We start from the raw sequence: 23,978 nt of genomic DNA on the forward strand, positions 1-23,978 counted from the left end.
CAGCTGATAGAAAACAGGCATGACATGATTGCTGCAATATTATCAGGGAAAATGATCAGTTTGGTATATAGTAATCTCCATCATCAGACAAGTATTTATTACGAATATTTCACAATTTCAGTAAAGGGTCTAGTGATGCCCTATGTGTGAACAGTTAAGTCCGATTCCTGAGTGTATCAGTCAGTTCTTTTTAGTGAATCAAAACACGCAGCGCAAACAGTGAAGTCTGATTCCTGAGCGAATGACTCCTATGAGTTGGTTCTTTTTAGTGGATTGCAAACACTTATAAATCAGTTAATGTAGTTGTGACACCTGCTGTAAATCAGTGAAGTTACTGACTTTCATATGAGAGTGCATACAGATGCATATGTGTTTTGTCATTGGTATTTTATTAAAACAAATGCATTATGCTAACACATTTTGTTCTTAATGCCACTTTACATGTATTATATTGGAACAATCCCAGCATTTGGCAACACTGTACTTTTGTTTTCCAAGTATTTATTCCTCGAAAAATTCTGTTAGAACCATTAAAGAAGGGAAGTTCAAGAGCACAAATTTCCACCCCCTTTATTCTACAGCTCTTTTTCTTAAATGACGAACAGAAGCTTTTCTGAATGATACCTGTACTCCTTAATAAGCTCTTTATATATTGCTAGGCATATCAGTTATTCTGTCCACCTTTTGTAGTAATGTGTAGGTAACTGTAAAACAATTTGTAAAAAAAAATCCTGCTATTAATGAATGCATTTTTCTTCTGTCAAATGCCAGAGCAGAAGTTTAATGTATGAGCTGCTCTCATCCATACAGTGAAAGTCAATGAGAACCAGAGGCTTTCAAGCTCCAAAAAGGACCATGAAAGCATGATAAAAGTACCTTATGACTCACGCACCATTTTCCGCGTCTTCTGAAGCCACACGGTAGCTCAGTGTGAGGAACAAAGGGTGAGTAAATGATGACAGAATTTTCATTTTCGGGTGATCTATTCCTTTAATGGCTTTGTTTTGCTCGGATGAGCGCCACGCTAATCATTTCAACAGCTTTTATAAGAATATTTCTTAACTTCTCTTTGCCAATTAATTTCAAGCATTTCAGTTTCCAGTTGAATAAAGGATTGTGCATTGGTAAAGATTGTCTCTTTCCTAAGGAGTAAATAATCATATCTAAAATGACGATTAAATTAGCGCAGCCCTGCACACTGAGGGTGACATTAAGATAACACAGAGATAACATCTCCAAACAGGAGCGATGTGTTTGTAATCAAATTCACTCAATTTCAGCCACACGCTCCAGTGAAAGAGCTCGTGAGGAAAAGCAATGGGCACCTCAGCAAAGATAAACGGTGGCCACCGTGGTATGATTTACACCATATGAATGGATAAATATTTCAATTTAAATGCAAAACATTAAACTGGTGCAGCAGTCGATCAATGCAAGCATTCCGTAACATATTTCTTTAGGGTTCATAAATAATAGCCCATGCAATTACTCCTCTTCAAATGAGGTTTTAAAGCTGCCGTGGCACAGTACGTCTTTATAGTAATGTTTTGATTTCCTAAACCTTGTGTTATTCTTGTTCTTAATGTAATTGCTTCTGTCTTTTGCCTCATCAAGCTGACAGATATCTGCAGCAAGATAGTGGCTCAAGATCTTCATGCGGCTCCTCTGTGGGATTTTCCATTTACAGCCTCTCGGTCCATCACCGATATCGTCACTAGATACTGAATAATGCTGTATGCAAACTTAGTCGTGAAGGTGTATTTTCTGTTTAATTTCTTTATTTGTAATCTGAAAGTGTCTCTCTCCCACCAGCTAACGGAACATTCTCAGAAAATTTGCTAATGGTAGCATTATAAGCATAAATGTAACATTATATATGCACAAAGGTTACATGAATAGAACATACATTCAAAGTTATCTGGTCTTTAGTAACATTTTCAAAACGTTAGTACAAAAACTTTATTTATAAATTGTCTATGGAACATTTTTCTGAAACATTTTATTTTTAAATGTAACTACTTACTATAGTTCAGAGAACATACAGAAGTAACATTTCAATAATCTTTGCAAAATAATAAAATGGAATGTTCTCTTTAATGTTGTCTTTAATGCTGACAGAACCAAGAAAAAACATTTTAAAATTTTAAAGGGGTCATATGACGTTGCTAAAAAGAACATTATTTTGTGTATTTGGTGTAATGAAATTTGTTTATGCGGTTTAAGGTTTAAAAAACACATTATTTTCCACATACTGTACATTATTGTTTCTCCTCTATGCCCCGCCTTTCTGAAACGCGTAGATTTTTACAAAGCTCATCGTTCTAAAAAAGCGAGGTGTGCTGTGATTGGCCAGCTATCCAGTGCATTGTGATTGGCCGAATACCTCAAGCCGGTTTAAATACTCAGGACACCATCAAATTATGCTTTTAGTCATCACTTTTAGCCATGCGGCTTTTTAGCTTTTAGCTTTTCGCTTCTAGCTTTTTAGTAATTCTTTTTTTTTGCCACCACGTTTTGACGCTGCTTTTTAGCGCTCCTTGAGCGTGCTCTGGCTTACACACCAGCAGCTCCTCTAAAACCATGAGGAGAAAACCCATCTAGTCTCGTTACTTCTATTCTTCTACTTTCTTTTCTCTTCCCAAGACGTCACTTCATCGACTACTGAACTTCCAGCCAATCAGCAACCTCGGGAAACCCCCCTTTTCTGCAACGATGACAACAAAGGGAACCCCTAATGCTGAGTTCACACTGCACGATTTTCAAAGACGTCGCATCACTGTTGGCAAACAAAGTAGTTTCGTTTTCATAACGAAACACACAGCGTCTCCACAGCATGGCGGCGGCGGCAACAATACTACAGCGAGAATCAAAGTTACGCCTTCTTCATATGACCCCTTTAATGGGAATATAATATTAGGGATAATACATATTTTTGTTAGTTGGGCAAGTCTGGGATTTATTATGTTGAGTATACTGTATACTGTAAAATATTTTTATAATTTAAAAAAAGTAGTTTTCTGTTTTAAGATATTTTAAAATGTTATTTTCAGCAGTAATTTCTCCAGTCTTCAGTGTCACATGATCCTTCAGAAATCAATTTTAGTATGCTGAGTTTGTGCTAGAGAAACATTTCTGATTATTATCAATGTTGAAAATGCTGCTTAATATTTTTGTGGAAACCATTTTCAAGATTTTTTTTTTTTTTATGAATAGAAAGTAAAAAAAAACAGCATTTATTTATTTATATATTTTTTGTGACAATACAAATATCTTACGGTCAGTTTTGATTAATACTGTATATTATAATATATTAAGCATTAATAATGCAATATACAGCAATGCATAAACTGCACCATACTAAATATAGATGCAGAATAATGCATTATTAAATAAATATTTATAATAAATAAATAAATAACACTTACTGACAGAGGTGCTGCTGCACTATCATATTCTCCTTGGCTAATATGAAACATTCATTTCATTCATTGGCAATATCACATGTCATCTACAACTGAAAATGATGGCAATAGAATGGTGACAGTGATGATGACGATGATGCTTATGATGATATCCGAAAAGTGTTTTGAAGCCAAGGGATAAAAAAACTGGCTTTCCAGCACAATACAGTGCCATTTGTCATCGGGCAAGGACAGTCGTAATCATCCCTTGCGCGTGCCTTTCCCCATCAGTCTTCCCCTCGCTGTGTATCAGGATCAATCTAGGCTCATTTATTTTAATCGTCTCCTGTTTGCTAAACTGGCAAAGTCAACAGAGGACGACAGAAACAAGCCTCGCTCTCAAAAATAGCCAAAAACATTTCCAGTCTCATAATATTGTTCTTGTTATTCAGCAATAGTTTCAAGACTTGTTTCAACCTTAAATGTACATTAAAATGAGTTAATTTTCTTTTCTAACAACTTTTTAGAAAAAAAGGTAATGAAATTAATTATTAAATATCTTTTTTGAACTACAAGACAGACTCAACCATATATGAAGTAAATACTCATTATATTGAAAACTAGAGTGACCCTATTAAAATATTTAAATATACCAGTGTAACATTTGTCAAACAAATAAATCAAATAAACTGACTAAGCACTGAACTCTTACATCAATTAAGTTAAATTCACAGCAAGCCCATGAAATAGCATACAGATTTGTATGGCAACAATAAAAGAGAGGAAACAGTCTAATAGAGAGAGATGAGAATCTATTTACATTCTTTTGTGGTAGCAGTGCGTAAAAAAACAGTCAATATCCATTGTAGCCAGTCCCGTAACCCTATGAGGCCACCGAGGTCCGGACCTCGGTAAATTTTCCATGTTCAAACATAAAATTAGTTCTTTGAATGACTAATTTGCTGTTAAACTCCTCGTATGAATGACTGCTGGCGGAGTGAACGAACGAGGCTTGAGAGAGTTGTGAGTGAGCGACTGTTGCCAGATCCAGCTATTATAAGCTTTTTTGGACTTGTCTTTTCCACTTAATTTAACACTTTAGAAAGTTAATAAAGTAGGAAGGAGTCAGCGATATCTTTATCTTATCTTTTTTGCAAAAGATTGGAAATAATTTCGATTTATTTTTAGTTTTTTGTTTGTTTTAGTATCAATATCTGCCAACACTGTGATCGCCCGGCACTTAAACTGAAAGCAATCAAAAAAAGCCCACGGACAGGTTTTTGCTGACAGGATACGACATTCGGTAAGGGAAACGCAAAAATTATCATGATATTATCATAAACGTTATCAATGCTGTCAAAAACAGTAGCAGTTAACACTAGTACACACAGATCTGTTGAACAAGTATGTTATGAAATGCAATACGCAAAAACTAGCCATGAAGAAGTCTATGCTATGTCATTCAGTATAGTTAAATGTTCACAAATCATGCTATAAACTTTCATAAGAGCACTAGACAAAGTTATTGTAGCTATGTATTGTTGCAATAAACTGATAAAATTATCCACCCTTAAATATAGTAAGTATTAACACATTTTGATGCTTTTTTTTAAAAACTTTTTTACTTTTACTTTTAGTCATTTAGCAGACGCTTTTATCCAAAGCGACTTACAAATAAGAAAAAGTAATTAAAACTAAAAGCTAAAACTCTATAAATACTATATATATACACACATTTAAGAAAATAAAATAAATTAAATAAAAATGACAAATGCATACAACAACACTTCAAAACTAAAACATTTAAATTTAAATTTAGCATTTAAAATACGTTTTTGGATGTGTGCGGACCTTCTCTTTTGCACATGCAACGTTTCACTAGCTTGCTCACCCTGCAGGACACCGGCCCTCCAGGACCGAGTTTGGGCACCCCTGGTTTATACAGTAGTGTATATAATGAGTTGTATTTGTAGGGGTTATTATAGCACAATTCTTTAACACCAAGCCCCATCACAATAGGCTACATCACTTGCTCACCAATGGATCCTCTGTAGTGAACGGGTGCCGTCAGAATGAAAGTCCAAACAGCTGATAAAACATCACAATGATATATAAGTAAGCACCATTTACACGCAAAAACAGACCAAACAGTTCTAAACAATATATCAGTGGATTTTGATGTGAGAGGACAACAGGGGATGGACTTTTTGGAAGCCTCATGATCGACTATGGACTATTTTGGCCAGATCAACGGTTTAAAGTTAAAACGCCTTAATGATCGATTTGAACAATGTTCTTTAGATATGTAAATGTGAACATGCTCCATGATGGCGTTGTCCATTTACTTATTTGTTTGACCAAAGACTTACAGTACTAACAACAGTTTTTACTTAGGTAGGCTATTATTATTATTATCTCATTATTAGCCTAGTTACAGTTTCATATAGCCTAAATAGCAGCGGTGTTCAGCGGTATTGTTTTCTTTTTATTATTACAAATAATGAAATAGCCTATAGTTGTAAAACTACGACGCAAAATGTAAACAACACAATAATGTCCCTGCTCCAACTGATGCGGCGGTTGCTATGGTTTCCGCCTCCTACTTTGTGAGCTGAACGTCAGCAAAATGTGAACACGTGATACACAATACCGTAGACGTACTACTCAGAACATGAACTGAGGAGGCGTTCGTTGTACCTTTGTGCAAGCTATCCAAACGCGAAAATCCCATAAAGTGAGTAATCCTCGCAGTTATGTTATACAGTTTGAAATAGAAAAAATAGCGCAACAGAATCACCATTAGAATTTACAACATGTGGTGTGAAATGAGAGAAATAAGCGTTAATAGATAGCATGAGGCTACTGCTGCTTTAGCTCGCTGGCTAACTGATGTGAAGTTCCTTTCTCCATCATTCACCTACAAACACATAATATCACATATTTCAAAGAAATACGAACAGTTTTCCACCTTATCTTTATATGATTATATAGCACAGTGCGTCTTCGTATCTCCAGAAAGCTTCTGTTGCCAGCTTAATAAAATAAACAGACCGTGTTTCTCTGTGAGCTGTCTACTGTGACAGCATCTTAGGGTATCAGACACCTGTGTGTGCTGCCTTTTTAGCCAACATGATGTGTGTGTGAGTGATGGATTTGAAACACAGCTACAGTCTGTCGTTATTTGTTGTATGTTTAAAATAATGCATTTACACACTGAATACATTTACAGTCAAGAGACCACAAGTGTGAAGATAATGTTTACATGGTGGTAGGAAATCACACTCATAATTTGTGTTACCTATGTCAGTTTCTGTATTTATATTTTTATTTATGCAGTGCGGCTCTATCGCAGTTAAATAGATTTGGTGCAAAAAGGCTAATTTTCAACTAATTCTAAGTATTTGCAATCATTTAGTTGTTAATTTTTAATTGTTTTAGATAATTGTATTGTGCATTCATATGTGTTATTTTAGTATTACATTTCTTTCTAAAAAGTCTAAAAGTCTCATTGGGAAGTGTTATTTCTTTATCTAGTGGATCGGGGGTCGAAGCGGCGGCAGGTGAAGCCTTTGGCTGACTCCTTGCTGGATGCTCTGGATTATGACAGCTCAGATGACAGTGATTTTGAAGTTGGAGATGCGTCAGGTAAAAAAAAAAATTGAATCTGTAAACTCATTGTCACATTGATGTAAGTGTTTCGTATACTGAGAATGTAGAAAAAAAATGGTACTGTGGATCTAAAATAATGACAAGTAGTGATGGCAAGTTTCATACAGTTGAAATATTCAAAACATAACTGATGGTTACATTTATATTTATACTGCAGCTGGCCATTTTAGACTTGGCCCCTGCATGGGTTTTCTCACCTGTCATGAAAACAGCTGCTGAGGTGGAGATGAGACCTTCATCACTACGTGCGTCACTGTTTTTCCCCTGCCTGTAGATTAGACCTCCTGCAATGCATTATTAACACTGGAGTCACACAGGCGATGGTTCCATATCACCATGACAGACTGGAGGTTAACGCAAAGTTATCCCATCAAGCTGCTGTCAACAAAAGGGCAGAAATATCTGCAACCTGATAATGAAATTCTAACACTTTGACCCCTTTGGGTCTTGAAGTTTTGCTGCATGAAGAAATTTCTGGTCAGAAATAAAATGCAGTGTCAAATTATTCTGATCTGACAATATATCATTGTTATAGGCTGTATGAAATGTATTAATTACCAGCCACACTTTCATAGTTCATGGTGGTGTTAAATGCATGGCGCGTCACATTTCATGAAGCCTTCTGTTGATGTTACATGGAAGGATGAGTTTTCATGTTTATACACTTAGATTTAATTAGATTAATCATTCAGATTGATATTTACTACAAGATTAATTTGCAATTCAACATGTAGCATCTATCTTTACATAACCAAATGTAGGAGGTGTTGGACAATATTTTTTATGCTGACCCAGTCACGCCAGAAGTTACAATTTTTACTATAAATATAGTACTTATTTTTACATATAATCATATTTTTAGACATGCATTTATTTAATAAATTAAAACGGTTTATATATATATATATATATATATATATATATATTATTGCGTTAAAAATATTTAATGCAGTTAACGCAGGGGCGGGGCTAGGGTTGGCCACCCCACTCACAACTGCTGCTTCTGTCTCTTTTTTCTTGACAAAAATAGTGCTCTTCAGTTGCACGCACAAATGCGCCAGTGCGCATTCGCAGGCAGCCTGTATAATTTCATATCAAAGCGGGAGAGAAACTGCTGTGATGTCTGTTAATCAAAGAACAAAATAAAAGAGAATCAATAACTTTTATAGCTTTAAGGATTCATTCATTTAATTTAAAATTTAGTGTTTGATAATTGTATTCAATTTCTGTATATTTAAGTAGTCTAATAAATGTTAAAATTAATAGCTGTATTGTTGAATGGCTAGTCAATGGGTAAATATTAGGGGGGAAAAGACAATTTCCTAGAGACATCAGTAGTATTGGTATCAGTGATACTGGCCTTTAGTCATAAAAAAAGATGCCACTAAACAAATGTTAAAAATATGCTGTCTTTATGTTGTTTGTACATTAATTTAAGGATTGAATGTGAAATTATTGCAATGAAAAAAATATTTTAAAAATATTTTTTTTTTAATGTTAATGTTTAACTTTAAGAACTTTAATATTTGTAAATAGTAAACACCTAATTTATATAAGACACTGATATTTATCTTTAACCGGGCTCTTATTGAATTAACTGCTTACTTGAATTCAAATTAATTAGACTTAACATTTAAAGAGAAAGATGCTGTTGAATCTATTCTGTTATTTATTAAAAAAAATAGTAAATTATACTTTGCCCTATAATGAAATTTAATATAGTTCTCACAGAATCCTGAGTTTAACTAGTATTAGTTTGAGATAGTGGTCACAACTCAAAGTTTTAGTGGAAAAAAGAGTTTCAAACAGTCCTCATCTCTGCCGCACAGCAGCGCTGACGCACACCTGATAAACGCAGCTTAGTTGTGCAGCACGAGAGAGATCGAAATGACAGAGACATGCGAAGTGAAAGTGCTGAAAAGCAGCGCCCATTTCGTGCACAACTTGAACAAACTACAACAGGTAAAGCTGTCAGCTGTGTGGACATTAGCTTAAAAATTATTCAAAATTTATAACGAAATTCAAACAATAAATACAGTTTTGTTTTTGGTGCTCTGTAATGCGGCAGGCACGATCGCTTTAGCGCCTCAGTTCAAACAGCAAGTGAACCCATTATATCTTTCTCTTTACAACTATAGTACATAATAAACATGAGGTAGGCTATTTTATAAGAGAGCCTACAGTACAACTTACTGAAATGTCTCATGTAAAATCTCATTCAGTGTTTCAAATTGCGGAAAACGTGTAAAGCTTGTAAACATTGCAACGTAATCGGTACAGATTCTGTGTAATAAACAATGCGTTACTGTATATTTCAAGTTGGAAAAGACATTTAGTTCCCACTTTAAGTGAACCTTAGTTCCCAGGTCATCTACAAGATGGATTAAAATGCTGATAAAGTCAAGAAAAGATGAGACATAAACACATGACAGTATGATTGAAATGTTAAAATGTAAAAAAAAAATTAAAAAAGTAAAATAATAATAACAATAAAATAAGTAAGTAAAACACGTTTATTCTGTGGCACCTAAAAAAATAATTTGGCGGCTAAGTTTTTTTCTTATAGGAGCCAATGGCTCCTTACTCGAATTTTTTGTCTGGAGCCCTGCACTGTTCCAGAACAGTTCAAACCAAATATTCAGATGTATACAACACAGTTTATGGAGGACAAGGACTGTTTCCTGGGAGATTAGCCTACAATGCCGGTGTTCCGGTGAATTCAGTTCCCCTGTTTCCCCTTCGGCGCACATGCTGACCCTATACAGTCTATGATGCTGACAAATAATGCTGACTCACAGCCTGTAAGTAAGTTTTCATATTCAAAGGATTTGCCACTGACGATTAAAACGCGAGTTTACATTTCATTACACCAAATACACAAAATAATGTTCCTATTTAGCAACGCCATATGACCCCTTTAAGCCTTCAGCTCGTCTGTATTGTTGGATCCACTGTTTCTCATCTTTCTCTTGAAAATATCCCATAGATTCCATATGGGGTTCAGGTCAGGCATGTTGGCTGGCCAATCACGCACAGTAATATCATGGTCAGCAAACCCATTGGAAGTGGTTTGGGCACTGTGGGCAGGTGCTAAGTCCTGCTGGAAAAGGAAATCAGCATCTCCATAAAGCTTGTCAGCAGATGGAAGCATAAAGGGCTCCAAAATCTCCTGGTAGACGGTTGCATTGACATTGGACTTGATAAAACACAATGGACCAACACCAGCAGTCTTGTAAACAATGTCACGTAATGTCACATTTACCTCAGAAAAATACATATTCGGTGGCCATAAACTCATTAATCAGATACACTGTAAAATAAAATAACTGTAGAGAGGAGCATTTTGCTAAATATGTACACCATATAATATATTCATTATAACTTTTACTGTTCTTCAATGTTTAATTTATATTTTTCCAACTGACTCTCATGTATATTTTGCAACATTAAGATATTTTTTTCCTTTTGAAAAATTTGCATGTGTACCAGATATATATCCAAAATAATCGACATTTAATCGAATCTAATCGAATTGGGAATTGAATCGAATCGCAAGCTTGTGAACGAGAATCGAATCGAATCATGAAATTTGTGTCAAAATTCAGCCCTAATATATATGTATGTATATATATATATATATATATATATGATGTAACGATTAACCGCGAGTTTTCAAAGACTATTACAAAATTCTCTTCCAGTTTCAGTCTGCATCAGCTAGCTATGATGCTTATGATGTATTAAAAGAATAAAATTAATTTAATTGTAAGAATACGTTAAAAAAAATTGGGTTTTGGAAATATAAGTGTTTTTATTTTTCCTTACAAAAATACCTTTAATTTTAAACCATTTATAAATTGTTTATCCATTGTACTGTACATGAAACACTTAAAATGAAGCTTGCTGTAAGAAGAGTGGTTTTTTTGCATCACATCTGAAGTAGGGCTGCATGATATTGGAAAAAAAAAACTCACATTGCGATATTTTGTTTTTCTGCGATATATATGATTTATATGAAAAAAAAAATCACCAGATGACTTGAATAGCTCTATTTGGAAAAAAATAATCAATGATTGGGGTGATTTTGTAGGCAAGTAAATCAGCATAGAAAATAAACCAATTACAAGCATAGATAAATATAATAGAACAAAGATACAAATGAAATAAACAGTTCTTTAGATTTTTTCAGGTAAGTCTAATAGTATTCAGGGTAGGGTTGCACCAGCCATTCGTAAGTTCGTACTTAAATTAGAACGTTAAGTCCACACTAGAGGCTTAGTAACCACTAGCTAGTTTGTAACTAAATCTATACATTATTTGGTTGCACCAGTTCGTAAGGCAGGACGTAGGTAGTAGTTCTTAAGCTCTCCGTAAAGTAATGCGTAGTCGCATAATACGATGTTTACCTTAAATTAGGGATGCACCGATACCACTTTTTCCAGTAATCGCCCGATACCGATACTTTTATTTTTGGTACTTGCCGATACCGAGTACCGATACCAATATTTTTATTGCATTTGTAAATTTTTTTAAATATTGGGTACAGAAACCAAAAGAGTATGTATAATGTTAGTTGGTTAACTTCATTTATCATTTTAACGAGTACGAGTACAGGAGCTCAGTATCGGGCCCGATACCGATACCAGTATCGGTGCATCCCTACCCTAAATCATCCAATAGAAACCTTCAAATACGCGAGCAGAACTTGTTTAAATGTTATGAATTTGAATTTATCCTTCATTCTAACTTCTTTTGCCTCATGTTTACTAACGGTAAAAACAAGTTTCCATTAAAAACGATACATTAATAAAATTAGTCTATATGTAAGCTATTTTTATATGTAAATAATATTCAGAAACTGTAATTGAAATAAATAAGGATCAATAAATACTGAAAGAAAAAAAAAACATAAGAAAATTTCCAAAAATATACATTAATAAAATTAGTCTATATGTAAGCTATTTTTATATGTAAATAATATTCAGAAACTGTAATTGAAATAAATAAGGATCAATAAATACTGAAAGAAAAAAAAAACATAAGAAATGCCATTTATTTATTATTTCATCTGACATGCGCAACACGGACCGAAGCGCACAGAGGCGCACTGTAGATGGGGTGTTGAAGACTCGCAAAAAAAGAAACAAAGTACGTTTATGCACATATTGTTCTCTCTCTTAATATGTATGTGAGTGTAAATGTCAGCAGCATCATATATGTCTAAAGGATTGCAGGTTATCGGGTAAAAGAAGAGCATATTGATGCAGTTCACTCAGTCTGCTATTTTATTCCAACCGTTACTCCTGACCAGACGCTTCCATAAATATTTTGTGTAAGTTGTAACTTAGTGCCCATTTACGTCAAAACTAGGCTAAGTTGTAATTTACGTACAGCTGGTGCAACCGGCTCCAGGTACAGAAATTGAATAATCAAATGTAAAATAACACTACATAGTCTTCACTGTATAACGTAATAAATCTGTGTTAAAGCTACAAAAGTGATTTTTTTCTGTGTTTTGTTGTTTGATTAACATTCATGACACAGAAAGCTTCCGGAACATTAAACTGCTGTGAACCAATATAGCCTACTATTACACGTCCATTTTCTTTCTCAAGTATTTACCTTCACCTAAACCATAAGCAACTGTGTTTACAAGGATACTTGCAGAGACATGCATTTTGACAATTTTGCGCGTATGTGTCATTTCAGGCACAAATAGATGCAGAAGTGAACGGAATTCAGTGTTCACGTGCATCTGCGTGGCTCTCACCGTGTACACCAGACGCGAGCGGTGCGGTGCGACACAACAAGATACTATAGAACCCATTATAATCAGTGATGCTGTCTACACTAGATGCAGCGTGGCGCGACATGACAAATCCCCTGCTCCCGCGTTTTATTTATGACAAACTGAAGTTCAAATGATTTGTAACGGTTGCTTTTCGTGTCCAGTGTAGACAGACTTTAGCTGTTGCAGGGCGTGTCACGTCCGGTGTAGACACGGAGTCTGTGTTCAAAGAAAACAATCAGTATAAATATAACGATTAGTATGCTAAACATTGCACATCCCGCGATGTGACTATCGCGGATGCGCACATCGCAATATCGATACTGAAACAAATATTGTGCAGCCCTAATCTGATTCTGAAGTATGTTGTATTCCGCTCAAAAAACAAAAAGGACACTGCTAATGTAATCTCACATACTTGTGTATCAGGTTCAGAGGGCACTGGCAACGGGAGTGATGAGGAGGGTTCAAAGGACAGCGCTGCGGGCTCTGAGAGCGACTCTGACGCTGTTGGCTCAGCCAATGAAGAGGGCATAGATGACGAAGAGGCCAAAGAATTGGATGAAGACACTGAAGAAGAGGAGAAAGCCAAGGAGCAGTCTTTTTCCGAGGAGACCAGCAGCAAAGAAGCAGGGGGAACCTCCAAGAATCGCAAAAAAGGAGAAAAATCCTCAGATACAGAACCAAATGGTACAGGCACTGCAGAGGAAAGCTCGGCAGAGCCGAAAAAATGGAACCTACGGCGGAACCGGCCCATGATGGACTTCACTACAATGGAAGAGCTAAACGAAATGGATGATTATGACAGTGAGGATGACAATGACTGGAGGCCCACACAAGGAAAAAAGAAAGGCAAGGCATCATCTGGGAAGGAGAAAGAAGAGAGTGAGGAAGAGGAGGACGGGGGTAGTGATGAAGAGGACAATGAGGATGATGAGAACGAGACCAGTAGTAGTGACAGTGAGGAAGAAGGGAAGAAATCAAAGGGGAAAGCAGGCAAGAGCACAGGGGCGTTTGATGAGGAGGAGACCAATGACAGCCACAGCACGTCACATGGGAAGGGCAATGAGGTAAAATCTCCTCTGATATTGCACTACTGTTCAAATGTTTAGCATCAATAAGAAATGTTTTTGAAAGGAATTAATTCAGAAATAAATTGGTTAAAAGTGACTGTAAAGACTTTATAATGTTACAAAAGATTTCTTTTGAACTTTTGAACAAAGGATCCAGAAAAAAAACACATCACTGTTCTCACAGAAATATTAATCTGCACAACTTTTTTTATTGATGATAATAATAAGAAATATTTCTTGAGCAGTAAATCAGCATATTAGAATGATTTCTGAAGGATCATGTGACACTGAAGACTGGAGTAATGGCTTTGATATCACAGGAATACATTACATTTTAAAATATATAAAACTAGAAATCAGTTATTTTAAATTGCAATAATTTTCCATAATATTACTGTTTTTAGTGTAGTTTTGATCAAATAAATGTTTGTGAACATAAGAATCTTACAACCCAACCCTGAATTTCAATTCAACTTTTCAATAGTAGTGTATGTAAAGATCAACACCTTATTAACTTAACTCAATCGTACTCAAAACACAAATTCTATATTCTTCAGAATGCTCAATTTAATTACTTTCTACACACTTTATGGGCTTTATCTTATGTATTTATCAAAGATATTTTGTGGCAGTCTTCCAAGGGTTTTCTCATTCTTGTTTGTTCAAATACTCATACTTTAACTGTCGTAACTCATACTTCACGTTTATTGTTAAGATTTGAATACATTCCACCTACAATTAATGCAAACAACTTCACAAAGTGCAATTCAGATTTGATTTATTAATAAACTAGGCATCGGTCTCCCATCATTTACTGAAAACTGGTATGTGTGTGCCCTATTTTTCACATTGAATCTATCTGATAGATAGCTGATCTATCCACATGTTTAAATTTGTCCAAAAGTTCAGTTGTATCAACTTGAATTCTCAAATGCAAATCTATTATTGTGCGTTTAGGAATGCACAAGCAATCAGATAATCCAGTCATTGGCTCACATGCCATCAGATTGTTGATACAATAGAGCAATCCTTGTGAATGGGCTTATCTGAGAACTTCAGTTTATAGGATTGGCTAATCTCCCAATCTCAGAGGTGGAATTAGAGCAGAAGCTTTTGAGTGGCTTTACTTTTTTGTCTCAGGTTTTTTCCACACTGGTCCATTGCAGTTTTTTTTCAGAGGAAGATATTTGGATGGTGGTAGAGGACACTAGTTCTATCAGTTGTAACATCCCTTACTAGAGTTGGATTGCTAAATTATCCATTGCTTCCTCAGGACTCTCTGTTGGAACGGCCCCAGACCTGGAGCTCCCAGCGGATGGAGCATATCCTTATCTGCTGCGTGTGTCTGGGAGACAACAGCGAAGATGCGGATGAGATCATCCAGTGTGACAACTGTGGTGTGACCGTGCATGAAGGTAAAAGCCCAAACTCTGCAGCCTGCCACCGAAAACTCAGCTCAAATATTGATCTCAAATGTTTGCACAAAGTTTTGAAAAATTAGTTTTAGAATATATTTAAATATGCAGTTCATCCTTTCCCATCGCAAACCTCTAACTTGAACAAAAAAATCTTAAAGGTGCACTCACATTTTGCTAATTTAATGATTTAACCTATAGAAATGTATAGCAGTTTTCAGAAATATGTTGAATACACACATGATACGAATACTTCAGTCATATCACTCACATTTATATCAAATAATTAGCCTTGTTATGCAATTCATGCACATCATGCAACCGAGTTACTAATAATAATAAGGATGCACCTTGTTTACATAAGAAGGTCCAAAACCATTGGTACTCTTAAGATTAATAAGTAACCCTACATTTTAGGTAGTCATTTGTCACTTAGATAACAATAAAATCTCAAGCAATAATTCTGTTTCTCTTAAGTTTGTTGTGAAACTCGTCTCATCGTATGCCATACACTCGTTGTGCACCTGTACACTAGATTGCATTGTCAAACAAGCGTGAGGAGAATAAACACAGAACGGAGAGTGATCTTCATCATCCCACATTATTAGCTCATTGTGACTCTGACTCGTTGGAAACAAAAATCAATTACACTTTAAACCGTCTTTTAGTGGCGGCCGTCTCATTCAGACAGGCCCGCTTAACACCAGCCAGGCTGGCTGGATCAATGTGTCACCACTAATTTTCAATTACTCACTGATTTATTTCTTTAATTATTTATTTACTGCTTGTTTTTGTGCTGATGTTCTGTTGATTTGCAGAAGCCTCACAGGTAGTACTACACAGGGGGGAAAAAGAGTAGTAGAAGCCTGTTCCGCTTGAATACATTGAGATTCAGTTTTGTGCACATATTTTAGGTATCAATGGAAATAACCTTCAAAATAAATCAGCTAATTAAAAACATTTTGCTGCTTATGTGATCTCAAGATATGCAAAAAAAAGCTTTAAACTTATGAATATCCTTCGATGAATAGTTCACATTAAATCAATAATACACATTTGAAATTGATATGATTTAGTTTCATGTGGTGTGGCGTAGTGCCAAAGGATGAGGATTGTTCAGAGGAAATCAAAAGGTTCAAACACCCTGAGGAACAACAGTCACTGTTGTGCCCTTGAGCAACAAGCTTAATCTCTTGAGGGATTGTCTTTGTAACAAGTAAGTCACTTTGGATTAAAGCATCTGTTAAATTACTACTTATTTACCTGCTTGCTTATCAGATTTCATCTGGTGAGGACGCATTAGTTAATTACATCTTCAGAGCATAGACCTGTTTGTCCTTTCAGCTCAGCACATAGTAATGAGTGGTTTAAAGGCACAATATGTAAGATTTGTTTGTTAAAATATCCAAAAACCACTAGAACAGTGTTATATATTTTGCTGACTTGTGTACTTACATTATCCCAAATGTTTCGAAGAATGTTTAAATCCAGAGAAATAAGCAATTTTAACTAGTGACACGGACCGTGTCCATAGTGTCATTGTGTTGCCTGCCAATGACGTCCCTCGTCAACGTAGAGATTAAACTGGGGTGGGGGGTTCATATACGATTCATCCACAAAAGTTAGGGAGCATGAGCAATGGCGTTTCTAAAAAAGTTTAATTCTAGGAGCCACTGGGTTGGGTCATTTTTAGTCTGAAGCTGTCAGTGGTGTTATCTAAGTCAAAGAAGCTGCACTTTCAAACTGATAGCATGTCTGAGTTAGAAAATGGTTAAATCTGTCACTGGCTCTGCCATCCTGGTTAGATGACACATATACAACAGCAGTGAGGGATCCATTCCAAGCACACACTCTTTTTCACGCACACACACACACACACTAGTGTTAATTTCGTTAACGAAGACTATGACGAAAAACTTCACCAAAAACCTCTTTTTATTTTCGGCAAAAAAAGGAGACAAAATGTTATTGCAGACTGCTCTACACACCTCTACTACACGAGTTTTCATAAGTGCGGTTGCCAGATATCAAGAGTTCTAATCCCCGAATCAGAGCTTCGCTGTTAAATTGATACATTTTCTGCCCAGTGTGTTTTCCTTATTTTAAGCAATCTGGCAACCATACGCACGCGCTCACTCCTCATTGCGGAAGCGCTAGAGGTCTGCACGGGCTTTAAACTGAAGCCCAAACCCGACCCGTACCCGAGATCGTCTGACCCGGCCCGACCCGAGCGACAGTTAAATTTAGAGCCCGAACCCGACCCGAACCCGAACCCACAACGAATAGCCAATTTAAAAAAAAATGCTGTATTTCACGATTGCATGCAACGGTCAGTAAACAAATACATGTAAAGAAACAGAATCATTAAGGCTCGGCCAGTTCACAAGGCAAAAGAAAAAACACTTACCAGTTATGAAAGTTTATGAACATCAGGTGCAGCGGTCACATAAATTCTGCCGAGTTTTTGAATGGTTGTGTACGACAAGACGATAATTCTTCCATCGTGCAAATTATTTTCGTCAGTTAAGGCTCGTTAGCATTCGGCCTGCTTTAAATCAGACACAGAGATGCAGTGCGGTAAGATCACATTTATTTGAATTAATTAATTATATAATTTATTTGAATTAGCGAGAGAGAGAGAGCGATTTTACCCCCTCATTGCAGAGAAATATAAAGTTGCGAGTCAGTAGCCTGTCGAAGCTATTTTACTAATACAAGTTTCCGTGCAGTGTCAGTGTTGTCGTTGTCGTGTGCACTAATGTGTGTGCGTGTGTCTATGAAAGCAACCCGAGCCCGACCCGAACCCGAAGCTATACATTAAACATTAACCCGAACCCGACCCGAAACCCGAAAGTATTTCTGGACCCGTCAGGCTCAGGTCGGGTAGCAGACCTCTAGGAAGCGCCGCCGCCGATGATCTGAAAACACGACAAACAAGATGGAGTTTAGCGATCAAAATGAAAGTGTCACTCAGCTGCTCTGTGTTCTGTCATGAGATCTCGACTGTATTGTTTGCGATTGTGATCGCTGAATAAATGCACTTACTCAACCGCTGTTGTTTTAATAGAGAAATTGACTATTGCAATTTTGGAATTAGTGGAATTTGGAATTTCACTGTTATAATATTTTTCGTTTATTTTAGCTGTTTTCATAATGTAGACAGAGCGATTGCATAAGTCTTTGGTATTGATTTATATAATAAAAAGCCTATAATAAATCAGTACACTAGATGAGGTAAAATACACCATGTGTGTGTCCACATTCTATTGATTTGTGCTTACTGGAGAAAGTGCAATACCTGAAATGCAAAAGTAAATTTCTCTTAAATAGGATAACTTGTAATCTGTAACCTATTACATTTCCAAAGTAACCTTCCCAACACTGGAAATATAAGATGGTAATTTACCTAATAGAGCCTTTACGATAAATAAGTACATATGTAACTTTCTCCTTTGATGTAAAGATAACCAATCTAAAGATTCATACAAAATGCAATGATGAGTCCGTGACTCTGCACCATTGACAAAACGTTCAGTAATTAGTTTTTAGTAATTAGTAATAATCTTATTGCTAAAATGTAAAGTTTTCTTCGACTAAAACTAGACTAAAATACTTTAGATTTTCTTGGACTAAAACTAGACTAAAATGTTTAGACTTTTAGTCGACTAAAACTTGACTAAATTTAAATCGTTAAGGTTGACTAAATATGATAAAAACTAACAAGGACATTTTAACACGTGGCTAAGTCTAAGACTAAAATGAAAATAGCTGACAAAATTAACACACACACACACACACACACTCCTCCCCCTTTAGTGTCAGCTCACTGAAACAAGTTACTTCATAACCTAGCGCCACTGAATCAGAGGGCAACCTTGAAGCATCCAGGAGTCCTTTACCGTGCCAAGAGCAGTGTTGCAGTGTCAGCTCTCAGAGCCCCACACTTCTCAGATTCATAGACACGCAAAGACTCTCGCTCTCCTCTTCAGGAGTGAAATTGAAAGTATAAAATGCAATGAGGCCTATAGAGGAGTGCAGAATCTGTTCTGCAGTTCTGTTGCTTAATGAGCTGTTTGAGTCCTCCTCCTCTCTTCTTCTCGCTTTCTCAGTTGTGCTGTGGGAATATTTGAGGACTTTTAAAAGTGGCATGATTAATACTTCACCTCATGGTACCAGTGATTTGATAGTAACAACAAATATCATGCTGTAGCTGCTTCGAGAATTTAGTAGTAAAAATAATTAAAATAATTTTCATAATATTTCATAAGAAAGATATTAATTTGGATTCAGAAGAATTTTGTATAATTGTACAAAATTTGGATTTTCTATTATTATTATTATTATTATTATGTCCGTTAATTATAAGCAAAAGTACAAAAACAACTGCTTCAAATTGTATAACAATGATCCACATTCAAAGTTGGCGAATTCTTGCACAGAATTGTGAAAAAATTGTGTTTCTAAAATAAAATTACACCTTTCATAGTTAACAAATGTCTGTGTTGGAAACAAAAGTTTTAAAATGCAGTTTTGCTCTTAAAATGGTAAAGCAGAATCTCTACCAATGTAATTAATTAATTAATTAAGTTTTAAAACCACTGTTTACATTACCATACTGCCCAGCCTTTGACAAGTCATTCTTTTTAGCTCAAATATTGTAAAAGATTGTGAATGTAAATTGATTGTAATACTTTGAAGTAGGGATATGCCGGTATCAAATTTTCATGTTGCGATTAATTTGTCAAACATAGTTAAATAATACAATTATTGAACGCCTTGCCATTTTCTAGGTGTAATCTATCTTCCTGCGTTTGGTAATTTGGTGAGTGTTTGATTCAATATCATTCAAATGCTCTATATATAGGTTAGGTTATAAAGACAGGTCAGCCAAAAAAATAAAAAATTTTTTTTCATAATTCACTCACCCTCATGTCGTTCCAAACTTTTATGGCTTTTCTTTCTTTTTTTGGAACACAAAAGAATGTATTTTGTACAATGATGGTTACCAAATGTGATGTTTTGTTACCAACGAGTTCCATTGTAATTAACATTTTTCTCAAAATACCATCTTTTGTGTTCTACAGAAGAAAGAAAGACAGATTTTTGGCTGAACTATCCCTAGTCACTAGCCTAACTCTGTAACAGAGTTACATTTGTTTGAACTGATCCAATATTCACTTGAATGCTATTTTCCTATAGATTACATCAGGACAGAGAATGGCAGCAGCTTCCAAGGGGTTGGACAGCTGTTCCAGAGCAAAATTCTTGACCTGGGCCAGTCGCTTGCCACCTGCTAATACCAGCTGCTCCATGGTACCACTATTCCCAGTGGGAGAGGGCATGATTGGTCCAGGAGGTGGGGCGGCCCTCATGGCTGACTGTGTCACAAATGCTCGCTTGATATTTGTGCACTAGTTTGAAAAGGTGACCTTTAGACAAGTGCCACTGAATAAGGTGCAATTTCTGTAGTGCTCTTCGCATACAGACAAAAGTAAGACCCGCAGGTAGTTTGCTGTCCCAGCCCAGGGATCGGCTGCTGTTTCTTCACGTCAGCTATTTTGGGTCAGGCTGCTTCCACGAAAGCCATAGAGCTTTTGAAAAGCATTGAAAAGAGTCTGTTTTCGGCAGCGTGGCGCAGTAAAAAATGGGATGTCACGTCTCAAACTGCAGGGTGCATGGGTGGCTGCTGAAACAAAGGATTTAGATTCTAATCTGTCTATTTACCGAGAGAAAGTTCAAGTGGCAGTTTTGCTGAACGTTGCAGTATTTGGATAACTCCACTAGGCAGCGAGATTTGGAAATGTTATTGGGAAGGAGCCAGGAAAAGTGGAATGATAAAGTAATGGAGCAAAGGGGCCACAAGAACAGCACCGAAGATAAGAGAGAAGCTGTCATCCTTAGATGCGCACAAGTGTCTCGCAGCTTGACTCTGAAGCTCGGCAGTCTGTGGAGGCTCTGACCTCGCATATGGCCTCACTCAAACTCTAAAGGGAAAGACTCTACCAGAGAGAAGCGCTGGAGACTCATCTTCGATCAGAGCAGAGAGGAAGCCTTTTGGTTCCAGTAGTTGACACGCATTTCCCGTCTGAGCTCAAACTAGTGCTCGCACAATGCTTTTGATTAGCATCTAACTCTAACGCGCTCAATTTGCACACTCGTCATTACCCGAGAAGTGCTAAAAGAGGCGCTCCCCACCATACTTGATCTGGTCTGCAATGGCTATTCAGGCTAATTATGAATCCTTGTTTTCCGCCTCCGACTTGTTTGTTGTTTTTATGTCCTTTAGTAGTTCATTAAAACAAAAAGAGGAATTTTACCGTCTGTGTTGTAATGGTCACCACTGTCATTCAGTAGAGTGAGTTTATTAAAACCGTTCCCTAGTAAAAAGCATCACATCGTTCAGTAATGGCTTTGCACTCATTGGAACACCAATTACCATGCTGCTGGTATTGATTTCAGTAAGACCCTAATGAGTTCTGGACCGTAAAGTTAATTATTTCCCCAAACATGTGCGATTCATTTAAGTTGGTTACTTGCTTAAATGTTTTTTTTTTTGTCAAATTTAGTCCTCAGAGAATATTGTTTTGGTTTTAGTTTTTTTCATGTTGTTTTCTGCTTTGTCTCACTTTGTTGTCTTGAATAAGTTAGTCCAACTTGCATATCCAAATTTATGCTTGGTTAATATTCACTAAAATAAGCATGAAGAGTTCATTTGCAAAAACAGATAACTCAATCAAACTGCAGTTGGGTTGTTTTGATTAAATAATAATAACTAAAAAAATACAGCTAACTAACACAATAAAACACAATAAAAACATGATTTATGAAAATGAATAAAAACGGAGTTATCTGTTTTTCAAATAAAGTCTTCATATGTTCATTAGGGGTGTGATATGCATTGATGCATTATAATCAATTTAAATACTCAATGTTGAATGTTATAATTATAATGACTGTAATTTTCAGGGAATTATTTATTATTCTTATCCATATCAGTTCCTGAATTCAGTTGTAAAATAACTGAGAAACTTGAATAATGACAACAAATTAAACCAGGCAAATTTGAGATTTTATGTAATCAGGGGCCTCATTTATAAAGCGTGCATATGCACAGATTTGATGTTAGAGTGTGCGTACACTAAAACCCACGGCAATGTTCATATTTATAAAAACAGTCTTTGACGTGGAAAAGTACTTGCCGCCACGTCAGGGTCTGAGCAGGTGTACACACTTTTCCTTGTGGCAAAGTTGGAGTACTGCAGGTATTTGAACATCCAAGCTGCAATAATAATAAAAGCGGTGTCGGCACAAGCATCGAATTCATCATAAACAACAGAGATGCAGTGTTAGAAATTAATTGTGCACTGTAGTCAGATTTTTTATTAACGGGAGTTTTTGCGAGATTAAACTGACCCTTTTAGTTGAGAGTTATTTACTCGCTTTCTGTACACAGTTTATTCCATGTTGTTTTTTATTTTACAAGAGAGTCTTGATTTACTACTAATGCGTAAAATAGAAAAAAAAAAAAAACGCTTCTCAGACTGTTTTGTCTGTGCAGCCTATAAGAATATGTCGTGCGAAAACGTTTTTAATATATTCTGTTTAATAACATTGTTGACTTTTTATTTATAACATCTGCTGCTTTGCTTCTGTGTAAATGAATAGAGACATCAGCCTTAAAGGGTTAGTTCACCCAAAAATGAAAATTAGGCTGCGTTTTACTCGATCACTTGAATCTAGCTTGCGCTCACACTGTTGTAAACGAAGCAGTTCCGGGGGAATGACTTATGAGTTTGACTTTGCGCATGTGCCGCTCAGAAGTGATGAACGCGGAAACGCAGCGGAGAGATCAAAACAAAACAACGGTCACTAATTAGAAGTACAAAACGAGGATTTGTAAAGAAGAATGTTGGAGGATTTCGATATAAGCCAAGAGGAGACTGATTTTCCTTTGCTAAAGTAAGGAAACTTTGCTTCTTTTGATCCTGTAAACAAATGTTGGTTTTCACGAGACTCATCGGCACATGCATTGTCAGAGTAAATATTTACTAACTAGAGATGTCGGGAATTGTAATCTATTGATTCTGGCTTTGATCAGTGTTATTTTACTATTATTTATGTACAATTATAGTATGTGTTAATATTTTGAATTAGATTTTGTTTTTATATTTTCAGTTAGAATTTTCATTTTAGTTTATGATCTAGTGATTTTTTTCTGCGCTTTTGGCATTTTTTGTTAGTTTTTATCTAGCTTTAATTGATTTTTCAGTTTCAGTTTGTCATTTTAGTAGTTTAGCATAAGCTTATTTCAGTTAGTTCCCAAAGCAACAATTCCCTTTTTATTAATATTTTATTTTATTTCAGCTTTATTTTTTTATTTTTTTTTTCAATTTTAGTTAACAATACTGGGTCCGATTGCTCTTTACAATTCTAGTTGCTTCCTATTCTTTTCATGTTGTCATATAAACGACCAGTCTAACTACATTAATTTAAGTTTCACAAGTCTCAAATACAACAAAACACAGTACGTTGGAAGCTGTATCCTATGCATTTGATTCTCTAAAAAAAACTAACTTTGAGTCATTCATTAACGGAATAGAATGTCATGAACAAACATATAAAAAAAAAAGAA

At 35.9% G+C, this 23,978-nt stretch overlaps 1 protein-coding gene across 1 annotated transcript in view; it reads left to right on the top strand.

Annotated features, from left to right (window-relative positions):
• Positions 1-6,049: 6,049 nt before the first annotated feature.
• phf14 (PHD finger protein 14) overlaps positions 6,050-23,978 on the top strand; it is a 98,757-nt gene continuing 80,828 nt past the window's right edge. Inside the window, exons 1-4 of the mRNA XM_016530405.1 lie at positions 6,050-6,135; positions 6,936-7,046; positions 13,288-13,928; positions 15,205-15,346. Coding sequence (XP_016385891.1) covers position 6,135; positions 6,936-7,046; positions 13,288-13,928; positions 15,205-15,346 — 895 coding nt within the window. The 5' untranslated portion in view covers positions 6,050-6,134. The remainder of the gene's footprint in view (positions 6,136-6,935; positions 7,047-13,287; positions 13,929-15,204; positions 15,347-23,978) is intronic.

The sequence above is a fragment of the Sinocyclocheilus rhinocerous genome, unplaced genomic scaffold (assembly GCF_001515625.1).
Source record: "Sinocyclocheilus rhinocerous isolate Xijiao unplaced genomic scaffold, SAMN03320098_v1.1 scaffold781, whole genome shotgun sequence".
Taxonomy (NCBI): Eukaryota; Metazoa; Chordata; class Actinopteri; order Cypriniformes; family Cyprinidae; genus Sinocyclocheilus; species Sinocyclocheilus rhinocerous.